This window comes from Lissotriton helveticus, chromosome 2_1 (genome assembly GCF_964261635.1).
Source record: "Lissotriton helveticus chromosome 2_1, aLisHel1.1, whole genome shotgun sequence".
Lineage (NCBI taxonomy): Eukaryota > Metazoa > Chordata > Amphibia > Caudata > Salamandridae > Lissotriton > Lissotriton helveticus.
This window is the reverse complement of record NC_136059.1, coordinates 1,504,187,861-1,504,206,885: the sequence shown is the minus strand read 5'-3', so window position 1 is coordinate 1,504,206,885 and position 19,025 is coordinate 1,504,187,861. Positions and strand designations below refer to the sequence as shown.

At 43.0% G+C, this 19,025-nt stretch overlaps 1 protein-coding gene across 1 annotated transcript in view; it reads right to left on the bottom strand.

The window, feature by feature from the left end:
- The window catches only part of NUP54 (nucleoporin 54), a 150,339-nt gene that overhangs the window by 66,118 nt on the left and 65,196 nt on the right, over positions 1–19,025 (bottom strand). The window contains exon 6 of the mRNA XM_078676389.1: positions 8,629–8,816. Coding sequence (XP_078532515.1) covers positions 8,629–8,816 — 188 coding nt within the window. The remainder of the gene's footprint in view (positions 1–8,628; positions 8,817–19,025) is intronic.

The window sequence follows — 19,025 nt, the reverse complement described above, 5'->3', positions numbered from 1 at the left end:
CGAGTTTGCATCTAGGACAACTTGGTGGCGGGTCAGGGGCGAATTTGGCGATCTTGGCCGGAGTATAATAAAGCCTGTTAATCACAAAAAAATGATTTTTCTTCAGACCGGCAGGCTTTATATATTTATACAATGTCTTGAGTGATGGTTCTAAGAATTCTTCAATACCATTGGCAAGTGGTGTTTGATTCCAAACTGATATTTGGGAGGGGACCTTGGTTTCCTCTGCTTCTTGGAATCTTGCATACCAAAGAGATATGTCTTTCTTTTTAGGCAGGGGGTCTTGTAATAACTGCTCAAGCTCCCACCTCCCGGTGACTTTGCCCACTTCTGCCTTGTACCATGATCTTAATTGGAGAAACTTGAACCTGGAAAAAAGAGGGACTATCTTAGCTTGTAAAAATTCCCATGGGAGGATCCAGTCTGAATCCACCAGATCCGACCACCTCACCAAACCGGAACTTTTAATCGGGGTAGCAAAGCTATCGCACAGACAAAGTGGGGTCCCTGGGGAATCCCAAATAGGGGCAAAGTCAGAAAAATAACCTATAACCCAGATGCGCCGGATTTTATACCAGGTAGTCAGGGCGGTTTTCAAAACCTTTAGGCGGACCCGTTTAAAAAACATTGGGGCCCCAAATTTATATAGAAACTCTCCTTGTCCACTACCTCCCTCAGCCAGCACCATTTCCCCGAGCACTCTACCCCGTGCAGTTTCTCTGGACTAGTCAGCAGCATCCAAATGCCCTTAAATTGAAAAGCCATCAAATACCAATTAATGTCAGGGAGGGGCCAACCCGCCTTTAAGGAGCTTTCTTCTAAGATTTTTCCATGACATCCTAGCACTTTTCTGGCCCCATATAAAACTACCAATTTTCCCCTGAATCCTATTTACATTTTTTGGGGGAAAAGTTAAAAGGAATTGCATTGAAAATGTATGTCAATTTTGGTAGCATAGACATTTTCACAAGATTTACCCTCCCATAGATGGTCAAAGGGAGGTTTTTCCGTTTGGCAAAAAGATAATCAATCTCCTTTTCAATTTTCCCCAAATTTATCAGGGGGATTTTGTTTAAGTCCTTGACGATTTTAATACCTAGGTATCTAAATTCATTACTAGTGGGGCCGCCTCGGTATAAGGTATTCCAGCAAATCACTTCGGTCTTAGCCGAATTAGCAAGGTACCCTGAAATCATACCAAATTCCTTTAGCCTGTGTTCAAGTTGTGGGATGGCAAGCTCTGGATCACTAGTGTGAACTATCACATCATCAGCATACAATGCCAATTTGCACTCATAGCTTGATGATTTAAACGGAATGATGATATTATCCAGTCTGATCGTTTGAGCTAAAGGCTCGATATAAATATTAAACAAGAGGGGGGACATTGGGAACCCCTGCCTTGTCCCTCTTTGGATAGGAAAACTTGGGGTCAAGGAACCATTCAAAAGAATTTTCCCAAATGCGCCCAGGTAACAATGCTTAACAGTATGCACAAATACCAGCCCCACACCATGGCCTCCAGGATTTCCCAAAGATACCTCCAACACACCAGATGGAAGGCCTTAGCAGCGTCAATAGCCACTACTGCCAGGGGATCCACCCTTATCTCCGCTAGATCAATATTACCGATCAACAGTAGGGTTTGTTCCTGGATTGCTCTCCCCACCATAAAACCCTTCTGATTGGAATTAATTAAATTGGGTGCCAGTTTCGCCAATCTCCCTGCTAGAACACCCATAAAGATCTTATAATCGGCGTTCAGCAGGGAGATCGGACGGTAAGAGTCGGCCTTGTCCTGGCTTTAATATTAGGACTATCGTGGCCTCCCTCCAGGATCTAGGCATCACCCCATTAGAGCAATAAACTGAATTAACTAGCATATGAAGTACCGGTAAAAGATCATCTTGTAAAAGTTTATATATTTCATTTGGGAGGGCATCAAGACCAGCAGCTTTTTTGATTTCTTGATCTCTTTATTTGGTTCCTGATCTCCTCTACTGTTATAGGAGCATCAAGCGCATTCATGGAAGTTTCAGTGAGAACGGGAAGGAACTTATCCCTTAACCAAGAGGATATCTGGTCATGGGGAGGATTTAGATCTTTCCTATATAAATCTGAGAAGAGCGATAGAAGGCATTTTTGCACCTCCTCCGGGTTACTCGATTTATTCCCACTGCTATCAATGATAAGTTCATTGATATTATTCTTTGCCCGATCCAACCTCGCCTTCTAAGCCAAAAGGTCCCCTGCCTTTTCCCCATACTCAAAGATTTCCATATTTCTGGCTTGCAATTGGGCCTTACATTTCAGATCTAAAAAGGACCCAAGGTCCTGCCTAACCTCCTCCAGTTTTGTGTCTGTCTGCTTTAGTTTCCCTATATCATCTGGGTTTATGCTGCTCCTTTCCAACTCTAAAGCGGATATCTTGCTCTCGAGAGCGTGTAGTTCCATAGTCTTTGTTCGGTTTTTGGAACTTATTAGGGCGTGTAGTGTACCTCTCAAACTAGCCTTATAGGCGTCCCATACATGATCTATTGAGGTAGATCCTAGATTGATGGAACAAAAATTCTAGAGATGATTTACTAATAGATTGAACAATTCCTGAGTCTGATAGCATTACTCTGTTCAACGTCCATCTTGATTGGGAACAATTAAAACCCAATGAATATACAAATAAGAGGGGTGCGTGATCAGATAGATGGCTCGGCAGGATCGATATACTGATAAAATTGTCGAGAGCTTCTCTATTGAGCAACACATAATCTATCCTTGCGGAATGAGGATACTTTTTACTGTAAAAAGTAAAACCTTGGACATCGCCCATCTTAGATCTCCAAAGATCTAGTAGGTTAATATTAGATATAAAATTTTTCATGATCCTACGTGATTTAGGGGTTACTACTGCATGTCTCAAGTTGGATCTATCTTTAACTGGGTCAAGCCTGACATTGAAATCACCTCCTATTACCAAGGTGGGGGTTTACCATAATTAAGCTTTCTCGTAGTTTGACTAGAAAGGCAGGGTCGTCCGTATTTGGGCCATAGAAAGATGAACAAGTCATTTCCATCCCCTCGAAATTCAGAAGGGCTATAATCCATCTGCCTGATTGATCTGTTTGAACTGACTTGATCCTACAGGGAACCGCCTTCTTTACCACTATTGCTACCCCATGACTGCTTATTGATTGTTGTGAAGAACAGAAACACTGTACCCAAGGAATTTTGGAAAAAACGTACTGTGACTCCGTTGGATTAAGGTGGGTCTCCTGCAACAGACATACCTGCGCTGGCGAGAGCTCTAAATACTTTAAAATCAACCTTTGCCTGCGCAGGCACCTCGAACCATTCAAATTCCAAGAGATACAATGGATCTTAGGACTGTATTTCATGTTACCTATCATAGGCTTGGGCGTCTTTTGCTAGGTATTGGTAAGGCACCTTATTAAACAAGTGTGATGAGTCATTTTTTAAATTTATTTTTTCCCCTCTCTGCTCCCCACCCTGTGCTCCTCGCCACTTCCCCCTCCCCTCCGTGTCCCCTGAAATCCCCATACCCCCCTTCACCCTGAGGAACCCTCCCTTCCAATAGGCTTCGCCTAATCGGGCACTGCTCCCTCGGACTACATTCCATTATTTAAAACCTAATATGTATCGTGGGCCAAAAAAACCAAGCTCCCAGAAAAGACCTCCATGTTCCTCCCTTACATCCCTCCCTGTTTTTCATGATGGATTTAAGCAATGAGAGTGTCAACTTCTTCTGTGGATCGAATCATGTGCATGTGGTTGTTCCACATCGCCCGCAGAGTGGCAGGGAACCTCAATTGTGCTTTTGCCCCAAGACTATTAAGCTCCTCTAATCTAAATAAAAGCGGAGGGAAAGTGCACTGTGCATAGTCGGAGAATAAATAACAAAAATCGGTGGTGCTTGTTACACACCCATGTTAGGCAAGATTCAAGGCTAGTGTTTACACAAATCCGATAATACGCCTGGACAGTAGGCATATCACCACCCACCGAATTCTCTCTTTCACTCGACTAGATAAAAAAGTGTCCTTTAGGGAAATGTGAGAAGCAAGTGGCCCACTACTAGGAGAAGTAAGCAAGTCTTCGCGTCCCAGACCTAGGCAAGTGTCACGATTATAGACTATCCAGGGAATTGTCAGGCATAAGTATAGTTTCAGACAGTTAGCAAGCAAAGCCCTGTAGAATTAAGTCTGACTCTTAGACCAAATTCAAAGCCACAAGAGGAGTGACTGCAACTTTATAAAATCATTTATGTACCCAATCCCAACCTCAGAGTGGCATATGAAAGAGCTGGTGCTTCTGGGGACAGATATTAACCTTTTTTTATAAATCCATTCTCAATTTCTTACAGATTCCTCTGATCATTAATACTCCATAACCCAGCCCCATAGGAGGCAACGGCACAACGTTTAGCTTTATAGAAGGCCACAAGGGCCTTAATTGGCTTATGGGCCAATCTGTGGGCACAGTTAAGGAGAGCGTCAACAAAGGTATTTTCTGCATCAACAGGTGAGGCAGACTTTGAAAAAAAATGTTGGGCCCTTAATTTACAAATTCATACTATGTCTCATCGTCCGTTTAGCTCTCTTCATCCTTTTTTTTATTTTTTATTTTTCTAAGGTCATCAAAAAAGAGAAGAGACTCCTATACTAGACTTTAGTGCCATAGAAGGCACCACGTTGGTGTAGTAGATCCGAGTGTTTTCAGAGTGATTAATAACAAAGCTCCAGTACCATGTACTTCCTGATCAGTACAAAGAAAACTTGTACCAGGTCACTGAAGAGAGTCTGGCTCAACTGACAGAAAAAGGGGTTCCGCCGCAGGCCTATCTGCCTCTTTGAGCTATTTGCCCAGTAGAGTTTGATCTACCCCAGGATGTGCCAGGACTTTAAAGCGGAGTTCCGAGGCGGGACCATCTCTCAGCTGTACCTTTTGGATCAAGAGAAGGGTGAACAGATTAACCGGTACCGTAGGAGACTAGGTGTTTCCCGAAGCTCCTGCTGCTGAAGGATTATGGCAACAGTCTTATTTGTACTGGGTTTGAAGACTAACTTCCCATGCCTTGTACATAATTCCCAACTCTACATGAGAGTCTCCCCTCCTTCAGCCATTCAATGCTACAAACACTGCCTAGACATCACACAGACATGCACGTTTCAGCGCCTACATGAATGCAAAAAAACACAGAATTCCTGTTATTTGACCATAAAAACAAACAGTACAACCTGGTTTAATGACATTAGACTTGATGGCTTGGAGTCCCAACTTTTACCGACTGCGAAGTCAACAACAAAAACAACAACAACAAAAAAATAAAGAGACAGCCTGGTACAAATCTCACTTCTCAAAAGAAAATAAGAGTTTCTTCGAGAAGTCGACTTTAGAACTGCTGCTGAAGCCCTTGTACACTCACATTTGGATGGTGGTCAGACTCCACAGTGGTAAGGGATACTAAATGCGGCAGAACTTGTCATCCAGGGCCTGAAGAAATATGATCACATTACCCCCATCCTGAAGGACAGATATGGTCTCCCCTTGCAGATCCAAACCATATTCAAATCAATTGTTAAAAAAAAGAGTAAAATGTAGAAAACAAAAGCAGCAGGCCTTGTCCATGTATGCACCCAGGACCTGGGACCATCGCAGTACCCATCAACACGGCTCCAATTAAAAATAGTCCAAAAAAGGGGTTGGAGCACACCGCTGACACGTCACAGCTGAATTACCTTTTTGCATCATGGTCGATGTGATTCAGTGTTATTCGCTCTATACACAGTTCTCGCAGTTCATTGGCCAGTGCCAGTATTCTCTTCAAGCGTATCCCTAGACACGTGTTTCTAGATTCCTCTTTCATCAGTAGGGAAAATATTCATAGGTCGCTAGACGTGCTGCCGCAGTTTCCTCAGGAATAATACCACTCTCAGCATGCAGGTGCCCCTGAGCTCGTCAGCTCGCAGCTCACGAGAGCCATTTTAAACAGTCCAAAAAAGGGGTTGGAGCACACCGCTGACACGTCACAGCTGAATTACCTCTTTGCATCATGGTCGTTGTGGTTCAGTGTTATTCGCTCTATACACAGTTCTCGCAGTTCATTGGCCAGTGCCAGTATTCTCTTCAAGCGTATCCCTAGACACGTGTTTCTAGATTCCTCTATAGCGGTGTGCTCCAACCCCTTTTTTGACTGTTTAAAATGGCTCTCGTGAGCCGCGAGCTGACGAGCTCAGGGGCACCTGCATGCTGAGAGTGGTATTATTCCTGAGGAAATTGCGGCAGCACGTCTAGCAACCTATGAATATTTTCCCTACTGATGAAAGAGGAATCTAGAAACACGTGTCTAGGGATATGCTTGAAGAGAATACTGGCACTGGCCAATGAACTGCGAGAACTGTGTATAGAGCGAATAACACTGAACCACATCGACCATGATGCAAAGAGGTAATTCAGCTGTGACGTGTCAGCGGTGTGCTTCAACCCCTTTTTTGACTGTCCAATTAAAAATATTTTAAAAGAAAGAGTTGAAGACGCACCTCTTTAAAAACAATGCATCACTATGCGATAACCATCCACAAACTAGCCACCTCTCCTATCACTTATTGGCTAGCGCTTCTCTTTGGCCCATTGGAGCGCTCCACTGCCTTTTGCCTAGGTTCAACCTATAAATATATCATATACATACATACAACATAACCCTTATAAAAGTGCGACAGCCTCAGCCCATAAATCATGTCGCAGCAGGGAAATATGAACTTTGACTTCCCCAATTATTATTTCAAGGAAGGGGTCGTGCCTCATTTATAGGTGTACAAACATTCGGTGTTGCATCTTCATCCCAGTTATCTTGTGAATTCATCTCCCTCTCAACCTTGACTGGTGACCCCGGCCAGGCCATGCTGATTTGCCTTTACTGGCGTGTCAGTTCCTTTTATTATCTGCCAGTGTGTCACTTCAGCTCTCTTTGTAATATCAGAGGTGCCCACCACAAAGCCAAGTCTCGCATAAAGTAACTGCACATGACCCGGAGTGACAACAGATAAGCAGGTATCATGCTACGTGCTTACAGTATTCCCCTGCCATTCACAGGTATAACTTACCTGTAAGCTCAAATTGCATTCCAATACTTGAAGACATCAGCTTATTTAATGCAGAGCCATAACTAAGAGTTCCATTCCTCAAGAAAGCAGTCGAACAGTCTTGTAGCCCTATGTCAGTACTCTAGAAGCAGCTCAGAGCCTTCAGTTACTTTCAAGCAAGCTGGCAGATCCTCTTCCAAGTTCTGTCACAGAAGGGTTGGCAAGGACGTCTGTGCTTCTCAGAACACCACGTTATGTGAACAGGAGTTCCTATCTCACTTGAAGACCATACAAGCTCTGCCCATTGTACCCATTTACCTTGACATCAGGAATCCCAGGTTCCCTGTCAGACAGTGCCTCGACTTAGTCCAGAAGCCACTGACAATCACAACAGAATTATTGGTTTGTTTCAGCCTAGTCACTGCTTCGCTCTGGTGCCTCTAGTTCTTTAGTAATTTTTGACTTATGTTTCTGAAACAAGCCTTCCAAAATTCTGTATGAGTGTGGGCAGTATGACCTCCCAGATAAATTCCTTTGGTACCCGAGTAAATTAAGCGCTAGGACTTAAAGATCATTAATGCTTCTTTTCATGCGGTCCTGTGGGAGCCAGACAGAAGTATAGCCTACGCTTGTCAAGCGAAGATAACGTTTTTTTTAAACAAACAGCACTTTATATCATGTAAATGATGTTGTGAGCTTTTCAGGGGAACTACCCAATATTCAAGTTATAAAGGTACTTGCTGGTGCTGCATGTAAACTTGGTGGAGCTTGCAAGTACCAGCCGTGGTGTAGAGGTGTGTATAATAATGGATCAGAAAAAGTGTGGCCTGAAAAATGTGTTTGTGATATCAGTACATGCAGGCACTGTCGTTCCTTCCTGAAGAGAACACAGAGTTGTGCATAAATGAACACAGGATTCAAATTTAGGGAAAGCAGATTCTGGTGGGTATCAGGTAGTCCGACGATACTTGGATTTTTGGGCTGGCTTGGGATGCTACCTTCCTGCTTATCTGTCAGATTTAGGGCCCGAGAGAAGCCGAGGGCATTAATGTGATCCTGAATGCAGTTAGGCAATTGCTTAGGTGGGAGGGGATACTTTGTATGAGGTGTCTTCAAGTCAGCACTGCCGGGACTAGAATACACATAGCCTACTTGAAAGAATGTACAGAGCATGGTAACATTCAAGTAAATCTCCTTGTACATTATTGGCTTACATTAGCTTACATTTTCTTCACTATGAGCAGAGATCAATTACATTTAGTACAGTGTGCAGTGCAAAGCATTCGAGCTCTTGCCTAGTGGCATAGCAGTCGAAGACGTCTTCTGCAACATTCTGCATTTTTTGCTAAAGAATGACTTAAGAACCAACTTTGTTACTAGGCGGGAAGTGTACAAAGAATATAGCTAATACGAAATCCACACTGATGCAGACATAAGAGTAGAAACTAAAGGCAAATTAACTCACAGCCATTTATACCTGACTCAAGCATAAAAGGTCAAACTAATTGTTGTAACCTCAAATTCCACTTACTGGTCATCAGGCATTGCTTTGACTCCATCGACATTCACACAGAGAGTCTGGTTTCCTCCCAGAACCCTGTGTAGAGATTCTACCAGCTGCTGCTGTTGGCAACGGATATCAGCCTCCTTTTTATTGAAAAGCAAAACCAGAAGGCCATCTTCATCTTTATTGTTAGGAATACAACTGTAACCGACAGCCTGTAGAAAGACAAAGATTAAGATTTGAAAAGTATACGCTAAAGTAGTCATCAAAACACAACTACTATAACCGACATTCTATACATAAACAGATTCCCATTAGGCCGTGATGTTCAATGGCTGACAATTAAATAATAAGGAAAAATTAAGAAAAGTTGGAACGTGTTTTTTAAGCGCAAAACAAATACCGGGCATCCTCCCTTTGAATTTACATTGCGGCTTAGCACCTGCGAGTTCTGAAAAGACTGAGAAAATGACTTACAAAAACAGAACAATGATGAAGATTCACAGAACAGATGGATAAAATCATTAAGCTTGTTTCCAATGCAAGATGAGCCGATGATTAAGCATACAAAAATGTAAGTACACAGGTGCTCCTTAAGAATTGCAGCCTATGAGCTGCCAAATTGTCTCCGACAGTAGGAATCAAATGCATTGGGACAAAAAAAAAATTCAATATTTAAAGCTTTGAATTCGGTCCCCATCGTTTAAGCATCGTTTAAGTAGGGAAATTACATGATTAAAGAGACAATTTGCAAACTAGGAAGGTCTGTGCACAAGTGAAAGTACACAGTCTTCTGAGAATGTAATCGCCCAGTTGATAACACTTCAGCAAACTAACCATCAACTTGTAACACAGAGTGATCTTAACTTTAATTGTTAGATCCATGGTCTTACACATTCCACAGAGTAAATCCTAAATGTGTTCTTAGAATCCGGCATTGCGACTATTGAAAACATGATTCTCTCTCCCTTGTGTAATATTTCTCCTACCTCACTCTAAACCTAGCTCAGGCACAACTCTTCTAACTTGTGCCTGCGCTAAACACAACACTGACTAGTTGATGTCCTTTGATTCATCAACTAGTGCTCTGGTTCAAAATTCTGGCTTGCACCTCAAGCATTTTCTTGAAGGTCTACAATTTTTTTAGTAAGATGGGCATTAGACCAGTTTACAATTAAAAGTTAATCACAGAAAGTATGTTCTCTTGCTCAAAAGAAACAAGAACTGAAGAGAGGGGTGCCCTTAAAAAGGGGAAAATAAGGAAATTAAGCGCATCTCCACAATGGCACAAAGTAAGAATAACCCTTTTGTTGAGAACCTTTTTTAAGGTAATGCCAAAGACTTTGATATTCGAACACCCAAATACCCTCACGTCAAACAATTCTTTGTGCACCCTAGGAAGTAAAATGGAGACGATAATCAGCCCTAATCGGTACCAAGCCCTGGTTGACGACCTACAATCAGTGGATAATCCCTCCATGGGCAAGGATATGGCTACAGCTACACAGAGTGAGGTGCAAATAATTCCGAACCCCGGGGATACAGTTCAGTGTCAAAGCCAGGCAGTAATGGTGGATTTGAAGATGAGAACTTCTAGCCAGGCAGCACCACAGTCGTTTCAGATCTGATTCAGGTACTGACGTCTGAAGTCAGAAGTAGGTGTGAGATTTCTGAAGCTAATCGGGGTGAGATTAAGCTAGCATGTGAGAAAACCGAGAACAAATTGGATGCTCTTGCTGCCAGAACCTTTAGCCCTCGACACAGCAGTGAAGACTCTAGAGATCCAAACCGAGGAAAACAAGAAAGAGATCATCCTGTTAAAGGAAAGTGGTACGGGTGTTAAGGAAAAGCTTGTTTCACTTGAAAACCCCAGAGAAGGAATAACCTATGTTTGTTGAAAATTCCAGATGGGGCGGAGGGGGGGGGGGGGAATCAAAAAGAATATGTAGTAAGGCGGATTAGAACGGCGACTCAAGTTGATTGTACAGAGCAAGATCTAATGGCAGATATTCAGAGGGTCCATAGAGACCCGTTTAGGCCAACCCCCAATAAAATCAAACCGAGGAAAATCTTAGTCCATTTTCACATATTTAGTATAAAAGAAGACATTCTGGCTAGAGCCCTAAAAATGAAATCATTAATGGCAGATGGAATCAGTTTTGAAATAAGATCAGACATATCTATCACTGCTAACAGGCAATGGGAGCTGGGGAAGCTATTGGAGCCTTTCAAGAAGTCTGGTGCAACTGCACAGTTAAAATGTATCGCAACCTTACGAGTAACGCATAGCAATACAATGCATATTTTTAGGCGGGTGGAGGACGCAGACATTTTTTCTACAATCCATCTCATAGGGGAGGGTAAGTTAGAGAAATTGTGAAGTAGTATCTCTACCCCCCCCCCCCCCCCCGGCAGACTGCCTGTCATAGAAATAGCCCCCAGCTAAGTGAAACAACATAATTGGGTGGATAAAGGGTTGCAAAGAGTAGTAAGTTGTGATAAGGTATATTGTAGTCTCCAGACTCCAGGAGGAGCCCCATAGGCCTGCCTAGGTTGAGGCCATGGAAATAGGGAAAGGAGGGTTCTCCAGGGTGGGTGTCATGGGAGATATTGGGTGGGGTAAAGGTTTGTGTCACTGGTTGGGGAGCAGTGGGAAAAAAGAAAAAATATATATATGTCCTGTTCGCCTTAGTACAGTTCCTGGCGCCTTGCAGGCCTTGAGGGCAGTGAAAACTCAGCCTAATCGATGAGTGAAAAGAATGCCCAATTGAAGGTTCCCTCTTGGAACGTAAATGGGTTGAGAGTTAAATATAGGAGGGAGAAGATTTTACAATACCTAAAAGACATCCCGGCACAGATCTTAATATGGCAGGAGACACAATTAACAGATATAGAAATGAGAGCTCTTTTCAAGTCTTGACGTTGGATCCAGAACCTTGTTTGTACTACTCAACAATCAACTATTAAAGGAGTGGCAATTTTGATTAAAAGATGTCCACATATTGTTGTAGAAGAGAGTAAAGTAGTTAGAGCAGGTAGATGGGTCATAGTGAAAATTGGGCATTTTGATCATGAGCTCACATTGGTCGGATACTATGGCCCTAACAGACGATCCTAGTCTCCTTATGGAATAGTAGTAGAGAAATCCTGAACAACAAAATGCGATCTTTACTAAAGTCCTCTATGAGACAGTTGGGTGGATATCTAGAGGGACAAAACGGGCACAAAGAGGCTTCACTTTTTATAACAAAAAAGTACGGTCACCAATCAAGGTTAGATTTCTTTTTGATAGATCAAAGTCGGATAAGATGGGTGAAGGAAGTGAAACACCTAGATGAGCATTTATCAGATCACTCTGCTATAACTTTAGCTTTGTATCTACCAGTTAAATCTCCCCAGAGAAGGTGGACAATGGATCATGTTATATTATTGGAGGAATCCGGGACTGAAAAAACTGAGTTATGAGACTTAGGAATTTATCACTAACAATCTTGATAGTGCCCCATTGGGGGGTTGTGTGGGATGCTTACAAACCTTTTATAAGGGGGTATAAAACATATTTGCAGATATCTAGAAAGAAGGTCTATAGAGAGGAAGTAGGGGTAATAGAAGGGAATATCCAGCAGCTGGAACAGCAGTTACTAGTGGTAAAGTCGGAACAGGAAGAAGGAAGTATACAAGTATCTCTCCAGACTCACAGATTGGAATTAGCTGGGGTGATCGAAGAGAGGTTAAGGAAAAGGTGGGAATTCGTAAACTTGCACACTTTAAATATGGGGAGGGGTGCAGAATAATTCTCGCCTGGAAGACTAAAAATTACCTGGTAAAAGGATTCATAAAAGAGCTTATAAATGAGGAATTAGGTAACAATTTTACAACCAGTGAAGAGATTGAAAAGGCCCTTCATGTTCATTTCAAAAAGGTATATCAAGAGAATTTACAAGTAATGGAAAAGGATATTGAGGCTTGGCTGGATCAGGATGTTCCAGCTAAAATTGAGGATAGAGAGGCTGATAACCTAAATAGCCCCACTGTAAAGAATGAAATTAGGAAATCTGGAAAAGTCGCTGGGCCAGATAGTATACCGGCTGAATTTTATAAACGTTTGAGTGAGGTTCTCATTCCAATTATGGGGAAACTATTATCTCATATCTTTGAGGAATGTAGGGACATGCCAGCATCCTGGAACAAAGCTACAGTTACACTGATCTTAAAGCCTACAAAGCCATCTAACTCGTAAGATTCATACAGGCCCTTCTCTCTGCTTAATTGCGATTACAAAATCTTCACCACAATCTTAGCAGAGAGTTTGAATGGGGTGGTGGGGGGGGGGGGGCTCCTGCATGAGAATCAAAAGGGCTTTGTTCAAGGACGAGGGATCCAGGAACTTACCTACAATCTAATTGGAGCAATAGATTTAGCCACCTTTTATAAACCTCCCTGGCCATTATTACTTTAGATGCCACCAAAGCGTTTGACAGGGTAAATTGGTCATATTTGCAGAAAATACCAAGGCTGTGCAATTTAGGGGACAACTTTTGAAGGACTGCGAGTCGGATGTATCATAAGCCCACAGCCAGGGTACTGGTGAATGGTTATTTATCCAAGTCTTTTGAAATCCAGAGGGGAACCAGGCAGGGATGCCCTTTATCTCCCTTACTTTTAACTTGTATATAGAGCCCCTCCCCTGGCTGTAAAAATCAGACAGGAGGGCAGAATTCTCCCCTTCAAATATCGCACTTGGGAAAAGAAAATGGCTTTATATGCTGATGATTTCATGGTTTATACCTCAGATGTGTCTTTGGCCGTCCCAATATTATATGAATTGGCTTTTCAATTTGGTCATATTTCAGGTTATGAAGTAAATGCAACAAAACAGAGTCTAAAGCCTGGAATATGATCACGCAACAAGGGAACATTAAAACAGAGATAAGATACCAGGGTGTTATGGTTGCACAGGACATTGAGAACATTTCAGAAATTAACTTTAAAAAAGTCATCAAGGAGATTAGTAAATCATTGGTAAATTGAGCTCATTTACCACCAACTATAATCGGAAGGGTTAATCTGATAAAAATGATGATTTTCCCCAAACTAAATTTTTTTATTTCAAAATATTCCCTTGGTGTTCAGTGAAACCTGGCTTAAGAAATTGCAGTCTAATAAGTAGTTTTATCTGGGCATTCAAAGGCACACGTATTTCGTGGAAAAAACTTTGCGGAAGAAACTTAAGGGAGGATTTCGCCGGCCAGACTTAACTTACTATGCATGGGTCTGTTTACTGAACGAACCAGATAGTTTAGATATCGGAGGACTGTTTAATGTGATGCTTTTTTATGTTAAAGTGTGTGTGGTGGCGGGGGAGAAAGGCTTCATCCATAATTTTGGAGATTTAAAATACTTAAAAAACGTCAGTTTAAAGATCTTGTGTGGATTAGCTAACGTGGTATAAAGTTTGAAAGGAGCTAAAAATTCACTATTATAGCGCCCTAGCTCCAATTTGTGATGCTCCTGCCTCACCGGAATGGACTAAGGACTCTCTAGCGGTCGCTCTGAGGAAAGCAGGATTATTATGTTGGAAGCAGCTAGTTGATGACAGTGCTCTACTATCGTTTGAAAGTTTGACAGACATAACGGATAACAAATTATCCAGGTTCAAATATTTGCAAATAAGAAGCTGGCATCAAGCAATTGGGCCAGGTGTTGGCGCCTCGAATGAGGGGGACTCTGCGCTAACAAAGAAAGTGGCAAAATAAAAATAAAAAAAGAACTTATATTGGCTTTTGATTGATTTTTTAGAGGGAGATTTTAAATTACTGACGGAATTGTGGGAGATTAGCTTGCTGGGGATCCATCTAGAAGATTTATGGCAAGTATCTTGCAACATTTTGTATTCTATGGTGCAGGCTGCAAATCTAAGGAGAATCCACATTTTTTTGTCTCCATAGTGTTTTTTTGGACTCTTTCAAGACTTTCCAAATTTGGGAAGTGTGCCACTCCGAAATGCCCCAATTGCTTTTAAGAAAAGGTAGACGACACCCATATGTTCGTGTTCTGTCCAACATTGCAACACTTCTGGGCTGATGAAAGTAGTGGTATTTTTACAATGCTTGAGAGGCAACTACAGGTGAGCCCAGAGTTAGTCTTTTTTGGGGTTCCCATCTGGCATGAATCTATAACCACTGATCGCAAAAAGCTGATGTTTTATCTAATCCTATTGGCCTGAAGAGAAATATGTAAAAACTGGATAAAAAATGCCCCCCAACAGTTAAAGACTGGGTTAACACTGAAATATGTAATTAATTTGGACAAGGCATCAACAAAAACGAATAGAGATTTTTGGTTACCATGTTTAAGTTGGTTGGAATCTGTGGTCCTATGATTATGCCTCTACACTGAGATACTTCACTGCTCTGGTTACTTGCTGGTCAGTTCCAAGGGAGAGCGGAGTTTAAGGAGAGGTTCTGTGTAAAGTGGAATACCTTTGGAGCAGAGTTCTCTGGTCAGTGCCAATTAAGTAAGGGGGCCACAGAGCTTCAATTATCTCTGTTTGTTATCTAAGGCGAATGAGGACTATAGAAAAAAAAAATCCTCACACAACTTAAAAATAATAATTCAGTAACCTTAATAAACACAAATCGATTTTTTGATGGGCCTTAAATTTATTATATTCAGATACGACTGACTTGGCTTCTAACAAGCCAAATCTGACTTTCAAATTGCTCAGTGAAAAACTTATAAAAATGTTTTAACCGAAGGTTTCTACCACCGGAACCCAAAGTAAAGGTCTGATCTCTTTCACAACCTGAAAAAGCAGAAAGCTGTGTGACCGGTTTTGCTATCTTTAATAAGTGCAGCTGTCAACCCTTCCATAAGATGCTACTTTGATGCTGCAACAGTAAGGGATGAGCCGCAGTCACCCTTATTTGGATCACAACAGCACAGTTTGAGCTGCAGTCACAGTTCTGAGTGTGGCAGCACTAATTAGCTATGATTCCGCAGTCCCCGCCTGGAATTTCAATCAGGAGATTATGATACCCGGCAACAGCAGGGTCACACAAATTGCTTTTGCCCTTTCTACTGTCAGAACCCACCAGCAGCAGGGTATTGCTGCTTTTGCCTGTTCCTGGATTGTGACACTTTCTGCAGACTCTTTCCCTCCCTCAGCTGGCAGCTTTGATTCTAGGTACCTCATGTAAAATTAACAGATTCTTCCAGCAAAGCAAGACTTCAGGTGATGTCCGTTCATGCCTGGAAATCCGGCTGTGAAGCAGACACTATCCCTTGTTGCACAGTGGTCCTCTGAGTGATCCGCAGAGCACACCCTTCCTAGGTCAGATTTCTTAGAACTGGAACTATGTTAGTGAGCTCCACTTTTATACAGTCAAAGCAGACCAGACAGGAGAGGTGGATCCAAGGTCTATAATTTCAGAAACAGTCTAGGGTAATTTTGCATTTCACGGTCTACACAAAAGCTGTCTTGAGAGCCGCTTGTAGAGTAATGTTCCTCACAGAAGGGTTGTCTCCAGCCTGCATCATCCAAAACAGAGGCACATAAAAGGTACACTTTCTGTAATTGTGGCTGCAGTCTCACCCTTCACCCTCATCATCTACCTAATAGCGTGCTACAAGAAGGCCATGCATTAGCTCCTCTTAGCAAAAAGGCCTAACTGAAGCTGTAAGGTGCATCATTTCATCTCTAGGCTAGTATGCCTCCCCACCAGGGACATAGAAAACAACTGTGGATTTACACAACATGATATGCTGCCTTCACGCTCTATGCGACGGACAGAAGTCCACTGTTTGGGAAATGAGGGAACACACAGTATGTTCCTCAAGGTCAAGAACCTCACGCGTTAGGTAACAGGCCTCGGTCTCAGCACAAAGGATACATTTATATGAGGCTAGGGCCCAACTTAAAAACCAGGATAACAAATACACGCAGTTGGGCACTTAGGGAAACAGAATAGGACTGTACACTGTGCTGAGGACATTACTGTCCCAACATCTGCTTTTCAATGTGTGCCTCTGAAGAAAGTGCCCCTTTTGGACATGGTCACCCCCCTTTTTGCCTGGTAATTGATGTGATTTCGACTGGAAGTGCACTGGATCCCTGCAAACCAGGTCCCCAGTGAAAGATCTCTTTCCCAAAACTGTACAATTGCCTTCCCCAATTAGCAATACCTTTAGCACTCTCTGGGAGTCCCTAGTAATTGGCACCCTTGGTACCTAGAGCATGAGGTACTAAATATGGGTCTCTAAGGGTTGCAGCATGAATTGTGTCGCCATAACACTGCAAGCTGTGTGTTTTGGTGCAGACAAAAGTGAAACACAACAAGGCACTCATTTGCAAGTCAATCCTATAAGCAGACCGTACAGCTCTAAGGCAGGGTGCATTATATTATATACGAGGATATATTTGCCTGAGCAGATATGCTCCTATGCGGCTCAGTGTAAGTGAACGGGGAAGCTATTTTAAAACATGTGATGGACACTGGTGAAAACGAGTTCCTCAGCTACATGATGGCATCACTGAAAATAGAGATGTTTGCTATAAAACATCTCCTATTAATAAACCCACACTAATTCCTATGTTGGATCTATAAATACATGCACCCAGAGGGCACCTTAGAGGTGCCCCCTGAAAACCTACCAGCCCCTGGTGTGTTGGCTGACTGGATTGTGACAGCCTGCCACTACAGACAAGTTTCTGACCCCCAAGGGTGACAACCGTTGCTCTCAGGAGATCAGAAACAAAGCCTGCTTGGGAAGAGTGTGATCACACCTCTCCCAGGGATTGCCCTGCTAATTAGCACCCTCGGGCAGACTAGCTTCATAAGAATCCACCACCTTTAAAATGAGAGTCTGGCTCCCCTCACAGGAGAGGAGGCCGACCACCTTTGTCCAGAGCCTTTTGGCATCTGGACAGGTGGAAAAATTATGTAGACAGGTAAGTGTGCCCACCCCCAGACTAGTGCCACCCCTAAGGTGGCCTAACCTTAAGTGGATACAACTTTTCAGAGATAGTCATCTTTGTGATGGCAAGCTTAGGAGCTCTGGGACAAGGTAATGCCCACTTCCCACACAAAGGTGTCATATAAGGGGGTAGTGACTCCAAGGGTAAGAGCCCAGTGGTTACTACGCTACACCCCCGGCCCCCCCCACCCCCCCACCCAACTCTCCTACATTTCGTACTTAGGGGATCCCCTGGCACAAGGAAATCTGATCCTGCCTTCCTGAAAAAAGACAACAGACATGAGGAGTCGCAAAGAGCAAGCACAGAAGATCCAGCTACTGACTTGGCACCAACCCTGTTAGTTGACAACTTCATCAACTGCGCAAAAAAGATGACTTGTCCTGCATCTGCGATGTCTCTAAAAACCTTGGAGACCTGCCAGTACTTCACCCATGAACTAAGAACTCTCGAAAGCAGCGGAGCTGCTTCCATGCACACACCCAAAGACACCCAAGAGGACACCAAGACCGCAAAAACCTGACACCTAAGGTCACCACTGCACCAGTCACTCTAAGCAGAGTTGTAGTGGGACAAAGTTGCCAGCATGGTCCCCCAGGCCTCAAGAAACTTAATGCACTGTGTTTTTGCCTCTCGTGGACTCCCATATGTCGCCTACAGCCTCTGTTCGCAGGCCACCTCTACTGTGACTGTTCCAGGTAAAGAAAACTAGACGCCGAAAGAAACCTCTTCATATGTCACCCCTGGTCGGCAGATAAGAGGACCAGAGGTGTCCCCTGTCGGTTCAGCCCAACTGGCCTTCCATTCCAAACCTGCAGCCTCTGTACGCAAAGACCAGTGCCCCATGGACTGACATTGAGCACCTGGAGCGGTTTTGCACCCCTGCACTCGGACGCCCTAGTGTCGTTGGTGGTGTCTTGCTGCTGCTGGCTTGGACCTTGCTCACCACTCACCTTAAGTCCCGGCGATTGCTCCCGCAAGTTGATGAACTCTACCTGAACGCAGCACTTGTTTTTCCTCCAATGGTAAAACACTGCAGCTTAGGAAAAATGTACTGCATCGATTTTTTGAACGCAAGTATTTCTATTGAAAAATGTACTTACCTGGTCGTATTGATTCTGGTGCCTGGATCTATATAAATATAAATATAAATATATGTGTTTTTTATAAATTGGTTTGGGTCTCCTTATTGAGTCTTGGGCATCATTTATTGACTATTCTATGTATTTGCAGATGTGTAACACTCATTTTTGATAGGCCTAAGGCTGCTGAACCACGCAAACCCTTAAAAGAGAACTTTGGGATTGCTAGAGCAGGCCTCTGTCCCTCAAAGGAACACCTGGGCACTTTGCATGATGTATCATATAAAAGGCCAACTTCCTAAAGCCTCTATCAGGCACATCATTTTTCTGTCTGCTGCAAAACTAGAGCCATACATGGTAGAGATCAG